We start from the raw sequence: 15022 nt of genomic DNA on the forward strand, positions 1-15022 counted from the left end.
TCATGCAGAACAGATTCTGTCGTCTCCTCCACTACTTTTGTTGTTCCTTTTTCCGAGCCATTCTCTTGATACCTTTTCAAAACCTGAAAACAGATGGATATAATGGAAAAAAAATAATTAAAACAGAACAAGTAAAACACAAAAATAGATCAAAATGAAAAGAAAAACAAATTGAAAAGAAAGCTTACCTGCTTAAATTCTTCTATGATCATTATGGTATTCAATGAGATGCAAGAGGTATTTAGCTTTATCCGAAAATGCTCGCCCACACTTGTCGTGTCGTCAAAGAAATAGGTTTTGTGATAGTTTTTATTGTGAGTGAGTCAAGCTTTCTCCATTGTTTTCATGCTCATAGGGCAATGGGGACATTGCTCCTGCTTCGCCTTTGCTGGAGGAGGAGAAAGAGAAGGTGGAGGATGGAAAGGTGGATTCATCGGTGGATGGTGGGAAGGTGGATTCATCGGTTGAGGTATTTATATTTAGTTATTTCATTTATTTATTTTAATTCTATATATTTAATTTAATTGTTCTCTTTCTTTTACATTATTTTTTTTCCTCTAAAATAATTTTAGTCACTTCAACCATCTTTCCTATTTAGATATTTTTTTTGTTGTGATTTTATTTTATCCTTATTTTTATATTATATTTACCAAATTGTCATTTCTTTTGTTCACCATTAAGATGACATTCGTATAATTTTAGCAAACGCCAAACCCTATTTTCTTACTTAGAAACTACAACTTATGCCCAGTGCCCCATCACTTGCACCATTTTTACACGCAGTAAAATAATTTTAAAAAAAATGAAAATCCTTATTTTTATATTATATTTACCAAATTGTCATTCATTTTGTTCACCATTAAGAATGACATTCGTATAATTTCAGCAAACTCCAAACCCTTTTTTCCTACTTAAAAACTATCACTTATGCCCAATGCCCCATCACTACTTACTGAAAAATTTGTTGTTCCTTTTCACAGACAACTACAAGATTCAAAAGGCAAGAACACCAAATGAAATGAAACAGAACAGTAGACCCAGTCACGCAGAATAGATTAGAACTAGTCATGCAGAACAGATTCTGTCGTCTCCTCCACTACTTTTGTTGTTCCTTTTTCCGAGCCATTCTCTTGATACCTTTTCAAAACCTGAAAACAGATGGTTAGAATGGAAAAAAATGATTAAAACACAACAAGTAAAACACAAAAATAGATCAAAATGAAAAGAAAAACAAATTGAAAAGAAAGCTTACCTGCTTAAATTCTTCTATGATCATTATGGTATTCAATGAGATGCAAACGGTATTTAGCTTTATCCGAAAATGCTCGCCCACACTTGTCGTGTCGGCAAAAGAAATAGGCTCTGTGATAGTTTTTATTGTGAGTGAGTCAAGCTTTCTCTATTGTTTTCATGCTCATAGGGCAATGGGGACATTGCTCCTGCTCCGCCTTTGGTGGAGGAGGAGGAAGAGAATGTGGAGGGTGGGAAGGTGGATTCATCGGTTGAGGTATTTATATTTAGTTATTTCATTTATTTATTTTAATTCTATATATTTAATTTAATTGTTCTCTTTCTTTTACCTTATTTTTTTTCCTCTAAAATAATTTTAGTCACTTCAACCACCTTTCCTATTTAGATACTTTTTCGTTGTGATTTTATTTTATCCCTATTTTTATATTATATTTACCAAATCTTCATTCCTTTTGTTCACCATTAAGAATGACATTCGTATAATTTTAGCAAACGCCAAACCCTATTTTCTTACTTAGAAACTACAACTTATGCCCAGTGCCCCATCACTTGCACCATTTTTACACGCAGTAAAATAATGTAAAAAAAAAATGAAAATCCTTATTTTTATATTATATTTACCAAATTGTCATTCATTTTGTTCACCATTAAGAATGACATTCGTATAATTTCAGCAAACTCCAAACCTTTTTTTCCTACTTAAAAACTATCACTTTTGCCCAATGCCCCATCACTACTTACTGAAAAATTTGTTGTTCCTTTTCACAGACAATTACAAGATTCAAAAGGCAAGAACACCAAATGAAATGAAACAGAACAGTAGACCCAGTCACGCAGAATAGATTAGAACTAGTCATGCAGAACAGATTCTGTCGTCTCCTCCACTACTTTTGTTGTTCCTTTTTCTGAGCCATTCTCTTGATACCTTTTCAAAACCTGAAAACAGATGGATAGAATGGAAAAAAATGATTAAAACACAACAAGTAAAACACAAAAGTAGATCAAAATGAAAAGAAAAACAAATTGAAAAGAAAGCTTACCTGCTTAAATTCTTCTATGATCATTATGGTATTCAATGAGATGCAAGCGGTATTTAACTTTATCCAAAAATGCTCGCCCACACTTGTCGTGTCGGCAAAAGAAATAGGTTTTGTGATAGTTTTTATTGTGAGTGAGTCAAGCTTTCTCTATTGTTTTCATGCTCATAGGGCAATGGGGACATTGCTCCTGCTCCGCCTTTGCTGGAGGAGGAGGAAGAGAAGGTGGATGATGGAAATGCGGATTCATCAGTGGAGGGTGGGAATGTGGATTCATCGGTTGAGGTATTTATATTTAGTTATTTCATTTATTTGTTTTAATTCTATATATTTAATTTAATTGTTCTCTTTCTTTTACCTTATTTTTTTTCCTCCAAAATAATTTTAGTCACTTCAACCATCTTTCCTATTTAGATACTTTTTTGTTGTGATTTTATTTTATCCTTATTTTTATATTATATTTACCAAATCGTCATTCCTTTTGTTCACCATTAAGAATGACATTCGTATAATTTTAACAAACGCCAAACCCTATTTTCTTACTTAGAAACTACAACTTATGCCCAATGCCCCATCACTTGCACCATTTTTACACGCAGTAAAATAATGTAAAAAAAAAATGAAAATCCTTATTTTTGTATTATATTTACCAAATTGTCATTCATTTTGTTCACCATTAAGAATGACATTCATATAATTTCAGCAAACTCCAAACCTTTTTTTCCTACTTAAAAACTATCACTTATGCCCAATGCTCTATCACTACTTACTCAAAAATTTGTTGTTCCATTTCACAGACAACTACAAGATTCAAAAGGCAAGAACACCAAATGAAATGAAACAGAATAGTAGACCCAGTCACGCAGAATAGATTAGAACTAGTCATGCAGAACAGATTCTGTCGTCTCCTCCACTACTTTTGTTGTTCCTTTTTCCGAGCCATTCTCTTGATACCTTTTCAAAACCTGAAAACAGATGGTTAGAATGGAAAAAAATGATTAAAACACAACAAGTAAAACACAAAAATAGATCAAAATGAAAAGAAAAACAAATTGAAAAGAAAGCTTACCTGCTTAAATTCTTCTATGATCATTATGGTATTCAATGAGATGCAAAAGGTATTTAGCTTTTTCCGGAAATGATCGCCCACACTTGTCATGTCGGCAAAAGAAATAGGTTTTGTGATAGTTTTTATTGTGAGTGAGTCAAGCTTTCTCTATTGTTTTCATGCTCATAAGGCAATGGGGACATTGCTCCTGCTCCGCCTTTGCTGGAGGAGGAGAAAGAGAATGTGGAGGATGGAAAGGTAGATTCATCGGTGGAGGGTGGGAAGTTGGATTCATCGGTTGAGGTATTTATATTTAGTTATTTCAATTTTTTTTAATTCTGTATATTTAATTTAATTGGTCTCTTTCTTTTACCTTATTTTTTTCGTCTAAAATAATTTTAGTCACTTCAACCATCTTTCCTATTTAGATACTTTTTTGTTGTGATTTTATTTTATCCTTATTTTTATATTATATTTACCAAATTGTCATTCCTTTTCTTTACCATTAAGAATGACATTTGTATAATTTTAGCAAACTCCAAACCCTCTTTTCCTACTTAGAAACTACCACTTATGCCCAGTGCCCCATCACTTGCACCATTTTTGCACGTATTAAAATGATTAAGAAAAATGAGAATCCTTATTTTTTATATTATATTTATCAAATTGTCATTCATTTTGTTCACCATTAAGAATGACATTCGTATAATTTCAGTAAACTGCAAACCTTTTTTTCCCACTTAAAAACTATCACTTATGCCCAATGCCCCATCACTACTTACTGAAAAATTTGTTGTTCCTTTTCACAGACAATTACAAGTTTCAAAAGGCAAGAACACGAAATGAAACAAAACAGAACAGTATACCTAGTCACCCAGAATAGATTAGAACTAGTCATGCAGAACAGATTCTGTCGTCTCCTCCACTACTTTTGTTGTTCCTTTTTCTGAGTCATTCTCTTGATACCTTTTCAAAACCTAAAAATGGATGGATAGAATGGAAAAAAATGATTAAAACAGAACAAGTAAAACACAAAAGTAGATCAAAATGAAAAGAAAAACAAATTGAAAAGAAAGCTTACCTGCTTAAATTCTTCTATGATCATTATGGTATTCAATGAGATGCAAAAGGTATTTAGCTTTTTCCGGAAATGATCGCCCACAGTTGTCATGTCGGCAAAAGAAATAGGTTTTGTGATAGTTTTTATTGTGAGTGAGTCAAGCTTTCTCTATTGTTTTCATGCTCATAAGGCAATGGAGACATTGCTCCTGCTCCGCCTTTGCTGGAGGAGGAGGAAGAGAATGTGGAGGATGGAAAGGTAGATTCATCGGTGGAGGGTGGGAAGTTGGATTCATCGGTTGAGGTATTTATATTTAGTTATTTCAATTTTTTGTTAATTCTGTATATTTAATTTAATTGGTCTCTTTCTTTTACCTTATTTTTTTTCCTCTAAAATAATTTTAGTCACTTCAACCATATTTCCTATTTAGATACTATTTTGTTGTGATTTTATTTTATCCTTATTTTTATATTATATTTACCAAATTGTCATTCCTTTTGTTTACCATTAAGAATGACATTTGTATAATTTTAGCAAACTCTAAACCCTCTTTTCCTACTTAGAAACTACCACTTATGCCCAGTGCCCCATCACTTGCACCAGTTTTGCACGTAATAAAATGATTAAGAAAAATGAGAATCCTTATTTTTATATTATATTTATCAAATTGTCATTCATTTTGTTCACCATTAAGAATGACATTCGTATAATTTCAGTAAACTGCAAACCCTTTTTTCCCACTTAAAAACTATCACTTATGCCCAATGCCCCATCACTACTTACTGAAAAATTTGTTGTTCCTTTTCACAGACAATTACAAGTTCCAAAAGGCAAGAACACGAAATGAAACAAAACAGAACAGTATACCTAGTCACCCAGAACAGATTAGAACTAGTCATGCAGAACAGATTCTGTCGTCTCCTCCACTACTTTTGTTGTTCCTTTTTCTGAGTCATTCTCTTGATACCTTTTGAAAACCTAAAAACGGATGGATAGAATGGAAAAAAAATGATTAAAACAGAACAAGTAAAACACAAAAGTAGATCAAAATGAAAGAAAAACAAATTGAAAAGAAAGCTTACCTGATTAAATTCTTCTATGATCATTATGGTATTCAATGAGATGCAAAAGGTATTTAGCTTTTTCCGGAAATGATCGCCCACAGTTGTCATGTCGGCAAAAGAAATAGGTTTTGTGATAGTTTTTATTGTGAGTGAGTCAAGCTTTCTCTATTGTTTTCATGCTCATAAGGCAATGGGACATTGCTCCTGCTCCGCCTTTGCTGGAGGAGGAGGAAGAGAATGTGGAGGATGGAAAGGTAGATTCATCGGTGGAGGGTGGGAAGTTGGATTCATCGGTTGAGGTATTTATATTTAGTTATTTCAATTTTTTTTAATTCTGTATATTTAATTTAATTGGTCTCTTTCTTTTACCTTATTTTTTTTCCTCTAAAATAATTTTAGTCACTTCAACCATATTTCCTATTTAGATACTATTTTGTTGTGATTTTATTTTATCCTTATTTTTATATTATATTTACCAAATTGTCATTCCTTTTGTTTACCATTAAGAATGACATTTGTATAATTTTAGCAAACTCCAAACCCTCTTTTCCTACTTAGAAACTACCACTTATGCCTAGTGCCCCATCACTTGCACCATTTTTGCACGTATTAAAATGATTAAGAAAAATGAGAATCCTTATTTTTATATTATATTTATCAAATTGTCATTCATTTTGTTCACCATTACGAATGACATTCGTATAATTTCAGAAAACTGCAAACCCTTTTTTCCCACTTAAAAACTATCACTTATGCCCAATGCCCCATCACTACTTATTGAAAAATTTGTTGTTCCTTTTCACAGACAATTACAAGTTTCAAAAGGCAAGAACACGAAATGAAACAAAACAGAACAGTATACCTAGTCACCCAGAACAGATTAGAACTAGTCATGCAGAACAGATTCTGTCGTCTCCTCCACTACTTTTGTTGTTCCTTTTTCTGAGTCATTCTCTTGATACCTTTTGAAAACCTAAAAACGGATGGATAGAATGGAAAAAAAATTATTAAAACAGAACAAGTAAAACACAAAAGTAGATCAAAATGAAAAGAAAAACAAATTGAAAAGAAAGCTTACCTTATTAAATTCTTCTATGATCATTATGGTATTCAATGAGATGCAAAAGGTATTTAGCTTTTTCTGGAAATGATCGCCCACAGTTGTCGTGTCGGGAAAAGAAATAGGTTTTGTGATAGTTTTTATTGTGAGTGAGTCAAGCTTTCTCTATTGTTTTCATGCTCATAAGGCAATGGGGACATTGCTCCTGCTCCGCCTTTGCTGGAGGAGGAGGAAGAGAATGTGGATGATGGAAAGGTAGATTCATCGGTGGAGGGTGGGAAGTTGGATTCATCGGTTGAGGTATTTATATTTAGTTATTTCAATTTTTTTTTAATTCTGTATATTTAATTTAATTGGTCTCTTTCTTTTACCTTATTTTTTTTCCTCTAAAATAATTTTAGTCACTTCAACCATCTTTCCTATTTAGATACTTTTTTGTTGTGATTTTATTTTATCCTTATTTTTATATTATATTTACCAAATTGTCATTCCTTTTGTTTACCATTAAGAATGACATTTGTATAATTTTTGCAAACTCCAAACCCTCTTTTCCTACTTAGAAACTACCACTTATGCCTAGTGCCCCATCACTTGCACCATTTTTGCACGTATTAAAATGATTAAGAAAAATGAGAATCCTTATTTTTATATTATATTTATCAAATTGTCATTCATTTTGTTCACCATTAAGAATGACATTCGTATAATTTCAGTAAACTGCAAACCCTTTTTTTCCCACTTAAAAACTATCACTTATGCCCAATGCCCCATCACTACTTATTGAAAAATTTGTTGTTCCTTTTCACAGACAATTACAAGTTTCAAAAGGCAAGAACACGAAATGAAACAAAACAGAACAGTATACCTAGTCACCCAGAACAGATTAGAACTAGTCATGCAGAACAGATTCTGTCGTCTCCTCCACTACTTTTGTTGTTCCTTTTTCTGAGTCATTCTCTTGATACCTTTTGAAAACCTAAAAACGGATGGATAGAATGGAAAAAAAATGATTAAAACAGAACAAGTAAAACACAAAAGTAGATCAAAATGAAAAGAAAAACAAATTGAAAAGAAAGCTTACCTGATTAAATTCTTCTATGATCATTATGGTATTCAATGAGATGCAAAAGGTATTTAGCTTTTTCTGGAAATGATCGCCTACAGCTGTCGTGTCGGCAAAAGAAATAGGTTTTGTGATAGTTTTTATTGTGAGTGAGTCAAGCTTTCTCTATTGTTTTCATGCTCATAAGGCAATGGGGACATTGCTCCTGCTCCGCCTTTGCTGGAGGAGGAGGAAGAGAATGTGGAGGATGGAAAGGTAGATTCATCGGTGGAGGGTGGGAAGTTGGATTTATCGGTTGAGGTATTTATATTTAGTTATTTCAATTTTTTTTTAATTCTGTATATTTAATTTAATTGGTCTCTTTCTTTTACCTTATTTTTTTTTCCTCTAAAATAATTTTAGTCACTTCAACGATCTTTCCTATTTAGATACTTTTTTGTTGTGATTTTATTTTATCCTTATTTTTATATTATATTTACCAAATTGTCATTCCTTTTGTTTACCATTAAGAATGACATTTGTATAATTTTGGCAAACTCCAAACCCTCTTTTCCTACTTAGAAACTACCACTTATGCCTAGTGCCCCATCACTTGCACCATTTTTGCACGTATTAAAATGATTAAGAAAAATGAGAATCCTTATTTTTATATTATATTTATCAAATTGTCATTCATTTTGTTCACCATTAAGAATGACATTCGTATAATTTCAGTAAACTGCAAACCCTTTTTTCCCACTTAAAAACTATCACTTATGCCCAATGCCCCATCACTACTTATTGAAAAATTTGTTGTTCCTTTTCACAGACAATTACAAGTTTCAAAAGGCAAGAACACGAAATGAAACAAAACAGAACAGTATACCTAGTCACCCAGAACAGATTAGAACTAGTCATGCAGAACAGATTCTGTCGTCTCCTCCACTACTTTTGTTGTTCCTTTTTCTGAGTCATTCTCTTGATACCTTTTGAAAACCTAAAAACGGATGGATAGAATGGAAAAAAAATGATTAAAACAGAACAAGTAAAACACAAAAGTAGATCAAAATGAAAAGAAAAACAAATTGAAAAGAAAGCTTACCTGATTAAATTCTTCTATGATCATTATGGTATTCAATGAGATGCAAAAGGTATTTAGCTTTTTCTGGAAATGATCGCCCACAGTTGTCGTGTCGGCAAAAGAAATGGGTTTTGTGATAGTTTTTATTGTGAGTGAGTCAAGCTTTCTCTATTGTTTTCATGCTCATAAGGCAATGGGGACATTGCTCCTGCTCCGCCTTTGCTGGAGGAGGAGGAAGAGAATGTGGAGGATGGAAAGGTAGATTCATCGGTTGAGGTATTTATATTTAGTTATTTCAATTTTTTTTTAATTCTGTATATTTAATTTAATTTGTCTCTTTCTTTTACCTTATTTTTTTTTCCTCTAAAATAATTTTAGTCACTTCAACCATCTTTCCTATTTAGATACTTTTTTGTTGTGATTTTATTTTATCCTTATTTTTGTATTATATTTACCAAATTGTCATTCCTTTTGTTTACCATTAAGAATGACATTTGTATAATTTTAGCAAACTCCAAACCCTCTTTTCCTACTTAGAAACTACCACTTATGCCGAGTGCCCCATCACTTGCACCATTTTTGCACGTATTAAAATGATTAAGAAAAATGAGAATCCTTATTTTTATATTATATTTATCAAATTGTCATTCATTTTGTTCACCATTACGAATGACATTCGTATAATTTCAGAAAACTGCAAACCCTTTTTTCCCACTTAAAAACTATCACTTATGCCCAATGCCCCATCACTACTTATTGAAAAATTTGTTGTTCCTTTTCACCGACAATTACAAGTTTCAAAAGGCAAGAACACGAAATGAAACAAAACAGAACAGTATACCTAGTCACCCAGAACAGATTAGAACTAGTCATGCAGAACAGATTCTGTCGTCTCCTCCACTACTTTTGTTGTTCCTTTTTCTGAGTCATTCTCTTGATACCTTTTGAAAACCTAAAAACGGATGGATAGAATGGAAAAAAATGATTAAAACAGAACAAGTAAAACACAAAAGTAGATCAAAATGAAAAGAAAAACAAATTGAAAAGAAAGCTTACTTGATTAAATTCTTCTATGATCATTATGGTATTCAATGAGATGCAAAAGGTATTTAGCTTTTTCTGGAAATGATCGCCCACAGTTGTCGTGTCGGCAAAAGAAATAGGTTTTGTGATAGTTTTTATTGTGAGTGAGTCAAGCTTTCTCTATTGTTTTCATGCTCATAAGGCAATGGGGACATTGCTCCTGCTCCGCCTTTGCTGGAGGAGGAGAAAGAGAATGTGGAGGATGGAAAGGTAGATTCATCGGTGGAGGGTGGGAAGTTGGAGTCATCGGTTGAGGTATTTATATTTACTTATTTCAATTTTTTTTTTAATTCTGTATATTTAATTTAGTTGGTCTCTTTCTTTTACCTTATTTTTTTTTCCTCTAAAATAATTTTAGTCACTTCAACTATCTTTCCTTTTTAGATACTTTTTTGTTGTGATTTTATTTTATCCTTATTTTTATATTATATTTACCAAATTGTCATTGCTTTTGTTTACCATTAAGAATGACATTTGTATAATTTTAGCAAACTCCAAACCCTCTTTTCCTACTTAGAAACTACCACTTATGCCTAGTGCCCCATCACTTGCACCATTTTTGCACGTATTAAAATGATTAAGAAAAATGAGAATCCTTATTTTTATATTATATTTATCAAATTGTCATTCATTTTGTTCACCATTAAGAATGACATTCGTATAATTTCAGTAAACTGCAAACCCTTTTTTCCCACTTAAAAACTATCACTTATGCCCAATGCCCCATCACTACTGATTGAAAAATTTGTTGTTCCTTTTCACAGACAATTACAAGTTTCGAAAGGCAAGAACACGAAATGAAACAAAACAGAACAGTATACCTAGTCACCCAGAACAGATTAGAACTAGTCATGCAGAACAGATTCTGTCGTCTCCTCCACTACTTTTGTTGTTCCTTTTTCTGAGTCATTCTCTTGATACCTTTTCCAAACCTAAAAATGGATGGATAGAATGGAAAAAAAATGATTAAAACAGAACAAGTAAAACACAAAAGTAGATCAAAATGAAAAGAAAAACAAATTGAAAAGAAAACTTACCTGCTTAAATTCGTCTATGATCATTATGGTATTCAATGAGATACAAAAAGTATTTAGCTTTTTCTGGAAATGATCGCCCACAGTTGTCGTGTCGGCAAAAGAAATAGGTTTTGTGATAGTTTTTATTGTGAGTGAGTCAAGCTTTCTCTATTGTTTTCATGCTCATAAGGCAATGGGGACATTGCTCCTGCTCCGCCTTTGCTGGAGGAGGAGAAAGAGAATGTGGAGGATGGAAAGGTAGATTCATCGGTGGAGGGTGGGAAGTTGGATTCATCGGTTGAGGTATTTATATTTAGTTATTTCAATTTTTTTTAATTCTGTATATTTAATTTAATTGGTCTCTTTCTTTTACCTTATTTTTTTTCCTCTAAAATAATTTTAGTCACTTCAACAATCTTTCCTATTTTGATACTTTTTTGTTGTGATTTTATTTTATCCTTATTTTTATATTATATTTACCAAATTGTCATTCCTTTTGTTTACAATTAAGAATGACATTTGTATAGTTTTAGCAAACTCCAAACCCTCTTTTCCTACTTAGAAACTACCACTTATGCCCAGTGCCCCATCACTTGCACCATTTTTGCACGTATTAAAATGATTAAGAAAAATGAGGATCCTTATTTTTATATTATATTTATCAAATTGTCATTCATTTTGTTCACCATTAAGAATGACATTCTTATAATTTCAGTAAACTGCAAACCCTTTTTTCCCACTTAAAAACTATCACTTATGCCCAATGCCCTATCACTACTTACTGAAAAATTTGTTGTTCCTTTTCACAGACAATTACAGGTTTCAAAAGGCAAGAACACGAAATGAAATAAAACAGAACAGTAGACCTAGTCATGCAGAACAGATTCTGTCGTCTCCTCCACTACTTTTGTTGTTTCTTTTTCTGAGTCATTCTCTTGATACCTTTTGAAAACCTAAAAACGGATGGATAGAATGGAAAAAAAATGATTAAAACAGAACAAGTAAAACACAAAAGTAGATCAAAATGAAAAGAAAGCTTACCTGCTTAAATTCTTCTATGATCATTATGGTATTCAATGATATGCAAAAGGTATTTAGCTTTTTCTGGAAATGATCGCCCACAGTTGTCGTGTCGGCAAGAGAAATAGGTTTTGTGATAGTTTTTATTGTGAGTGAGTCAAGCTTTCTCTATTGTTTTCATGCTCATAAGGCAATGGGGACATTGCTCCTGCTCCGCCTTTGCTGGAGGAGGAGGAAGAGAATGTGGAGGATGGAAAGGTAGATTCATCGGTGGAGGGTAGGAAGTTGGATTCATCGGTTGAGGTATTTATATTTAGTTATTTCAATTTTTTTTTTAATTCTGTATATTTAATTTAATTGGTCTTTTTCTTTTACCTTATTTTTTTTTCCTCTAAAATAATTTTAGTCACTTCAACCATCTTTCCTATTTAGATACTTTTTTGTTGTGATTTTATTTTATCCTTATTTTTATATTATATTTACCAAATTGTCATTCCTTTTGTTTACCATTAAGAATGACATTTGTATAATTTTAGCAAACTCCAAACCCTCTTTTCCTACTTAGAAACTTCCACTTATGCCCAGTGCCCCATCACTTGCACCATTTTTGCACGTATTAAAATGATTAAGAAAAATGAGAATCCTTATTTTTATATTATATTTATCAAATTGTCATTCATTTTGTTCACCATTAAGAATGACATTCGTATAATTTCAGTAAACTGCAAACCCTTTTTTCCCACTTAAAAACTATCACTTATGCCCAATGCCCCATCACTACTTACTGAAAAATTTGTTGTTCCTTTTCACAGACAATTACAAGTTTCAAAAGGCAAGAACACGAAATGAAATAAAACAGAACAGTAGACCTAGTCACCCAGAACAGATTAGAACTAGTCATGTAGAACAGATTCTGTCGTCTCCTCCACTACTTTTGTTGTTCCTTTTTCTGAGTCATTCTCTTGATACCTTTTGAAAACCTAAAAACGGATGGATAGAATGGAAAAAAAATGATTAAAACAGAACAAGTAAAACACAAAAGTAGATCAAAATGAAAAGAAAAAGAAATTGAAAAGAAAGCTTACCTACTTAAATTCTTCTATGATCATTATGGTATTCAATGAGATGCAAGCGGTATTTAGCTTTTTTCGGAAATGTTTGCCCACACTTGTCGTGTCGGCAAAAGAAATAGGTTTTTTTATAGTTTTTATTATGAGTGAGTCAACCATTCTCTGTTGTTTTAATGCTCATAGGGCATTGAGGACATTGCTCCATCTCCGCCTTTGCTGGAGGAGGAGGAAGAGAATGTGGAGGATGGGAAGGTGGATTCATTGGTTTAGGTATTTATATTTAGTTATTTCAATTTTTTTTTAATTCTATGTATTTAATTTAATTGTTCTCCTTCTTTTACCTTATTTTTTTTTCCTCCAAAATAATTTTAGTCACTTCAACCATCTTTCCTATTTAGATACTTTTTTGTTGTGATTTTATTTTATCCTTATTTTTATATTATATTTACCAAATTGTCATTTCTTTTGTTTATCATTAAGAATGACATTTGTATAATTTTAGCAAACTCCAAACCCTCTTTTCCTACTTAGAAAGTACCACTTATGCCCAATGCCCCATCACTTGCACCATTTTTGCACGTATTAAAATGATTAAGAAAAATGAGAATCCTTATTTTTATATTATATTTACCAAATTGTCATTCATTTTGTTCACCATTAAGAATGACATTCATATAATTTCAGCAAACTGCAAACCCTTTTTTCCTACTTAAAAACTATCACTTATGCCCAATGCCCCATCACTACTTACTGAAAAATTTGTTGTTCCTTTTCACAGACAATTACAAGGTTCAAAAGGCAAGAACACGAAATGAAATGAGATAGAACAGTAGACCTAGTCACACAGAACAGATTATAACTAGTCATGCAGAACAGATTTTGTCGTCTCCTTCATTACTTTTGTTGTTCCTTTTTCCGAGCCATTCTCTTGATACCTTTTCAAAACCTGAAAACGGATGGATAGAATGGAAAAAAATGATTAAAACAGAACAAGTAAAACACAAAAGTAGATCAAAATGAAAAGAAAAACAAATTGAAAAGAAAGCTTACCTGCTTAAATTCTTCTATGATCATTATGGTATTCAATGAGATGCAAGCGGTATTTAGCTTTTTCCGGAAATGCTCGCCCACACTTGTCGTGTCGGCAAAAGAAATAGGTTTTGTGATAGTTTTTATTGTGAGTGAGTCAAGCTTTCTCTGTTGTTTTCATGCTCATAGGGCAATGGGGACATTGCTCCATCTCCGCCTTTGCTGGAGGAGGAGGAAGAGAATGTGGACGATGGGAAGATGGATTCATTAGTGGAGGGTGGGAAAGTGGATTCATTGGTTTAGGTATTTATATTTAGTCATTTCAATTATTTTTTTTAATTCTATATATTTAATTATTTCAATTATTTTTTTAATTCTATATATTTAATTTAATTGTTCTCCTTCTTTTACCTAATTTTTTTTCCTCCAAAATAATTTTAGTTACTTCAACCATCTTTCCTATTTAGATACTTTTTTGTGGTGATTTTATTTTATCCTTATTTTTATATTATATTTACCAAATCGTCATTCCTTTTGTTCACCATTAAGAATGACATTTGTATAATTTTAGCAAACGCCAAACCCTATTTTCTTACTTAGAAACTACAACTTATGCCCAGTGCCCCATCACTTGCACCATTTTTACACGCAGTAAAATAATTTTTTTTAAAAAATGAAAATCCTTATTTTTATATTATATTTACCTAATTGTCATTCATTTTGTTCACCATTAAGAATGACATTCATATAATTTCAGTAAACTTCAAACCCTCCTTTCCTATTGAGAAACTACCACTTATGCCCAATGTCCCCATCACTTGCACCATTTTTGCAAGTAGTAAAATGATTAAAAAAAAAATGAAATTCCTTATTTTTATATTATATTTACCAAATTGTCATTCATTTTGTTCACCATTAAGAATGACATTCGTATAATTTTAGCAAACTCTAAACCCTTTTTTCCTACTTAGAAATTATCACTTATGCCTAGTGTCCCATTACTTATACCATTTTTACACGCAGTAAAATATTTAAAAAAATGAAAATCCTTATTTTTATATTATATTGACCAATTTATCATTCGTTTTGTTCACCATTAAGAATGATATTCGTATAATTTCAGCAAACTCTGAAGCCTATTTTCCTACTTAGAAACTACCA

General features: G+C 32.0%; 1 protein-coding gene across 1 annotated transcript; it reads left to right on the forward strand.

The window, feature by feature from the left end:
- Window positions 1-213: 213 nt before the first annotated feature.
- LOC117933316 (ABC transporter F family member 4-like) lies at window positions 214-14164 on the forward strand. The gene is made up of 15 exons (XM_034854685.1): window positions 214-237; window positions 356-469; window positions 1421-1507; window positions 2460-2547; window positions 3527-3613; window positions 4587-4699; window positions 5648-5714; window positions 6708-6794; window positions 7771-7857; window positions 9869-9955; window positions 10933-11045; window positions 11552-11561; window positions 11953-12065; window positions 13016-13084; window positions 14051-14164. The coding sequence occupies exons 1-15, from the start codon at window positions 214-216 to the stop codon at window positions 14162-14164; spliced, it is 1260 nt and encodes a 419-aa protein (XP_034710576.1).
- The last annotated feature ends 858 nt before the right edge of the window (window positions 14165-15022 follow it).

Source organism: Vitis riparia, chromosome 16 (genome assembly GCF_004353265.1).
Source record: "Vitis riparia cultivar Riparia Gloire de Montpellier isolate 1030 chromosome 16, EGFV_Vit.rip_1.0, whole genome shotgun sequence".
Lineage (NCBI taxonomy): Eukaryota > Viridiplantae > Streptophyta > Magnoliopsida > Vitales > Vitaceae > Vitis > Vitis riparia.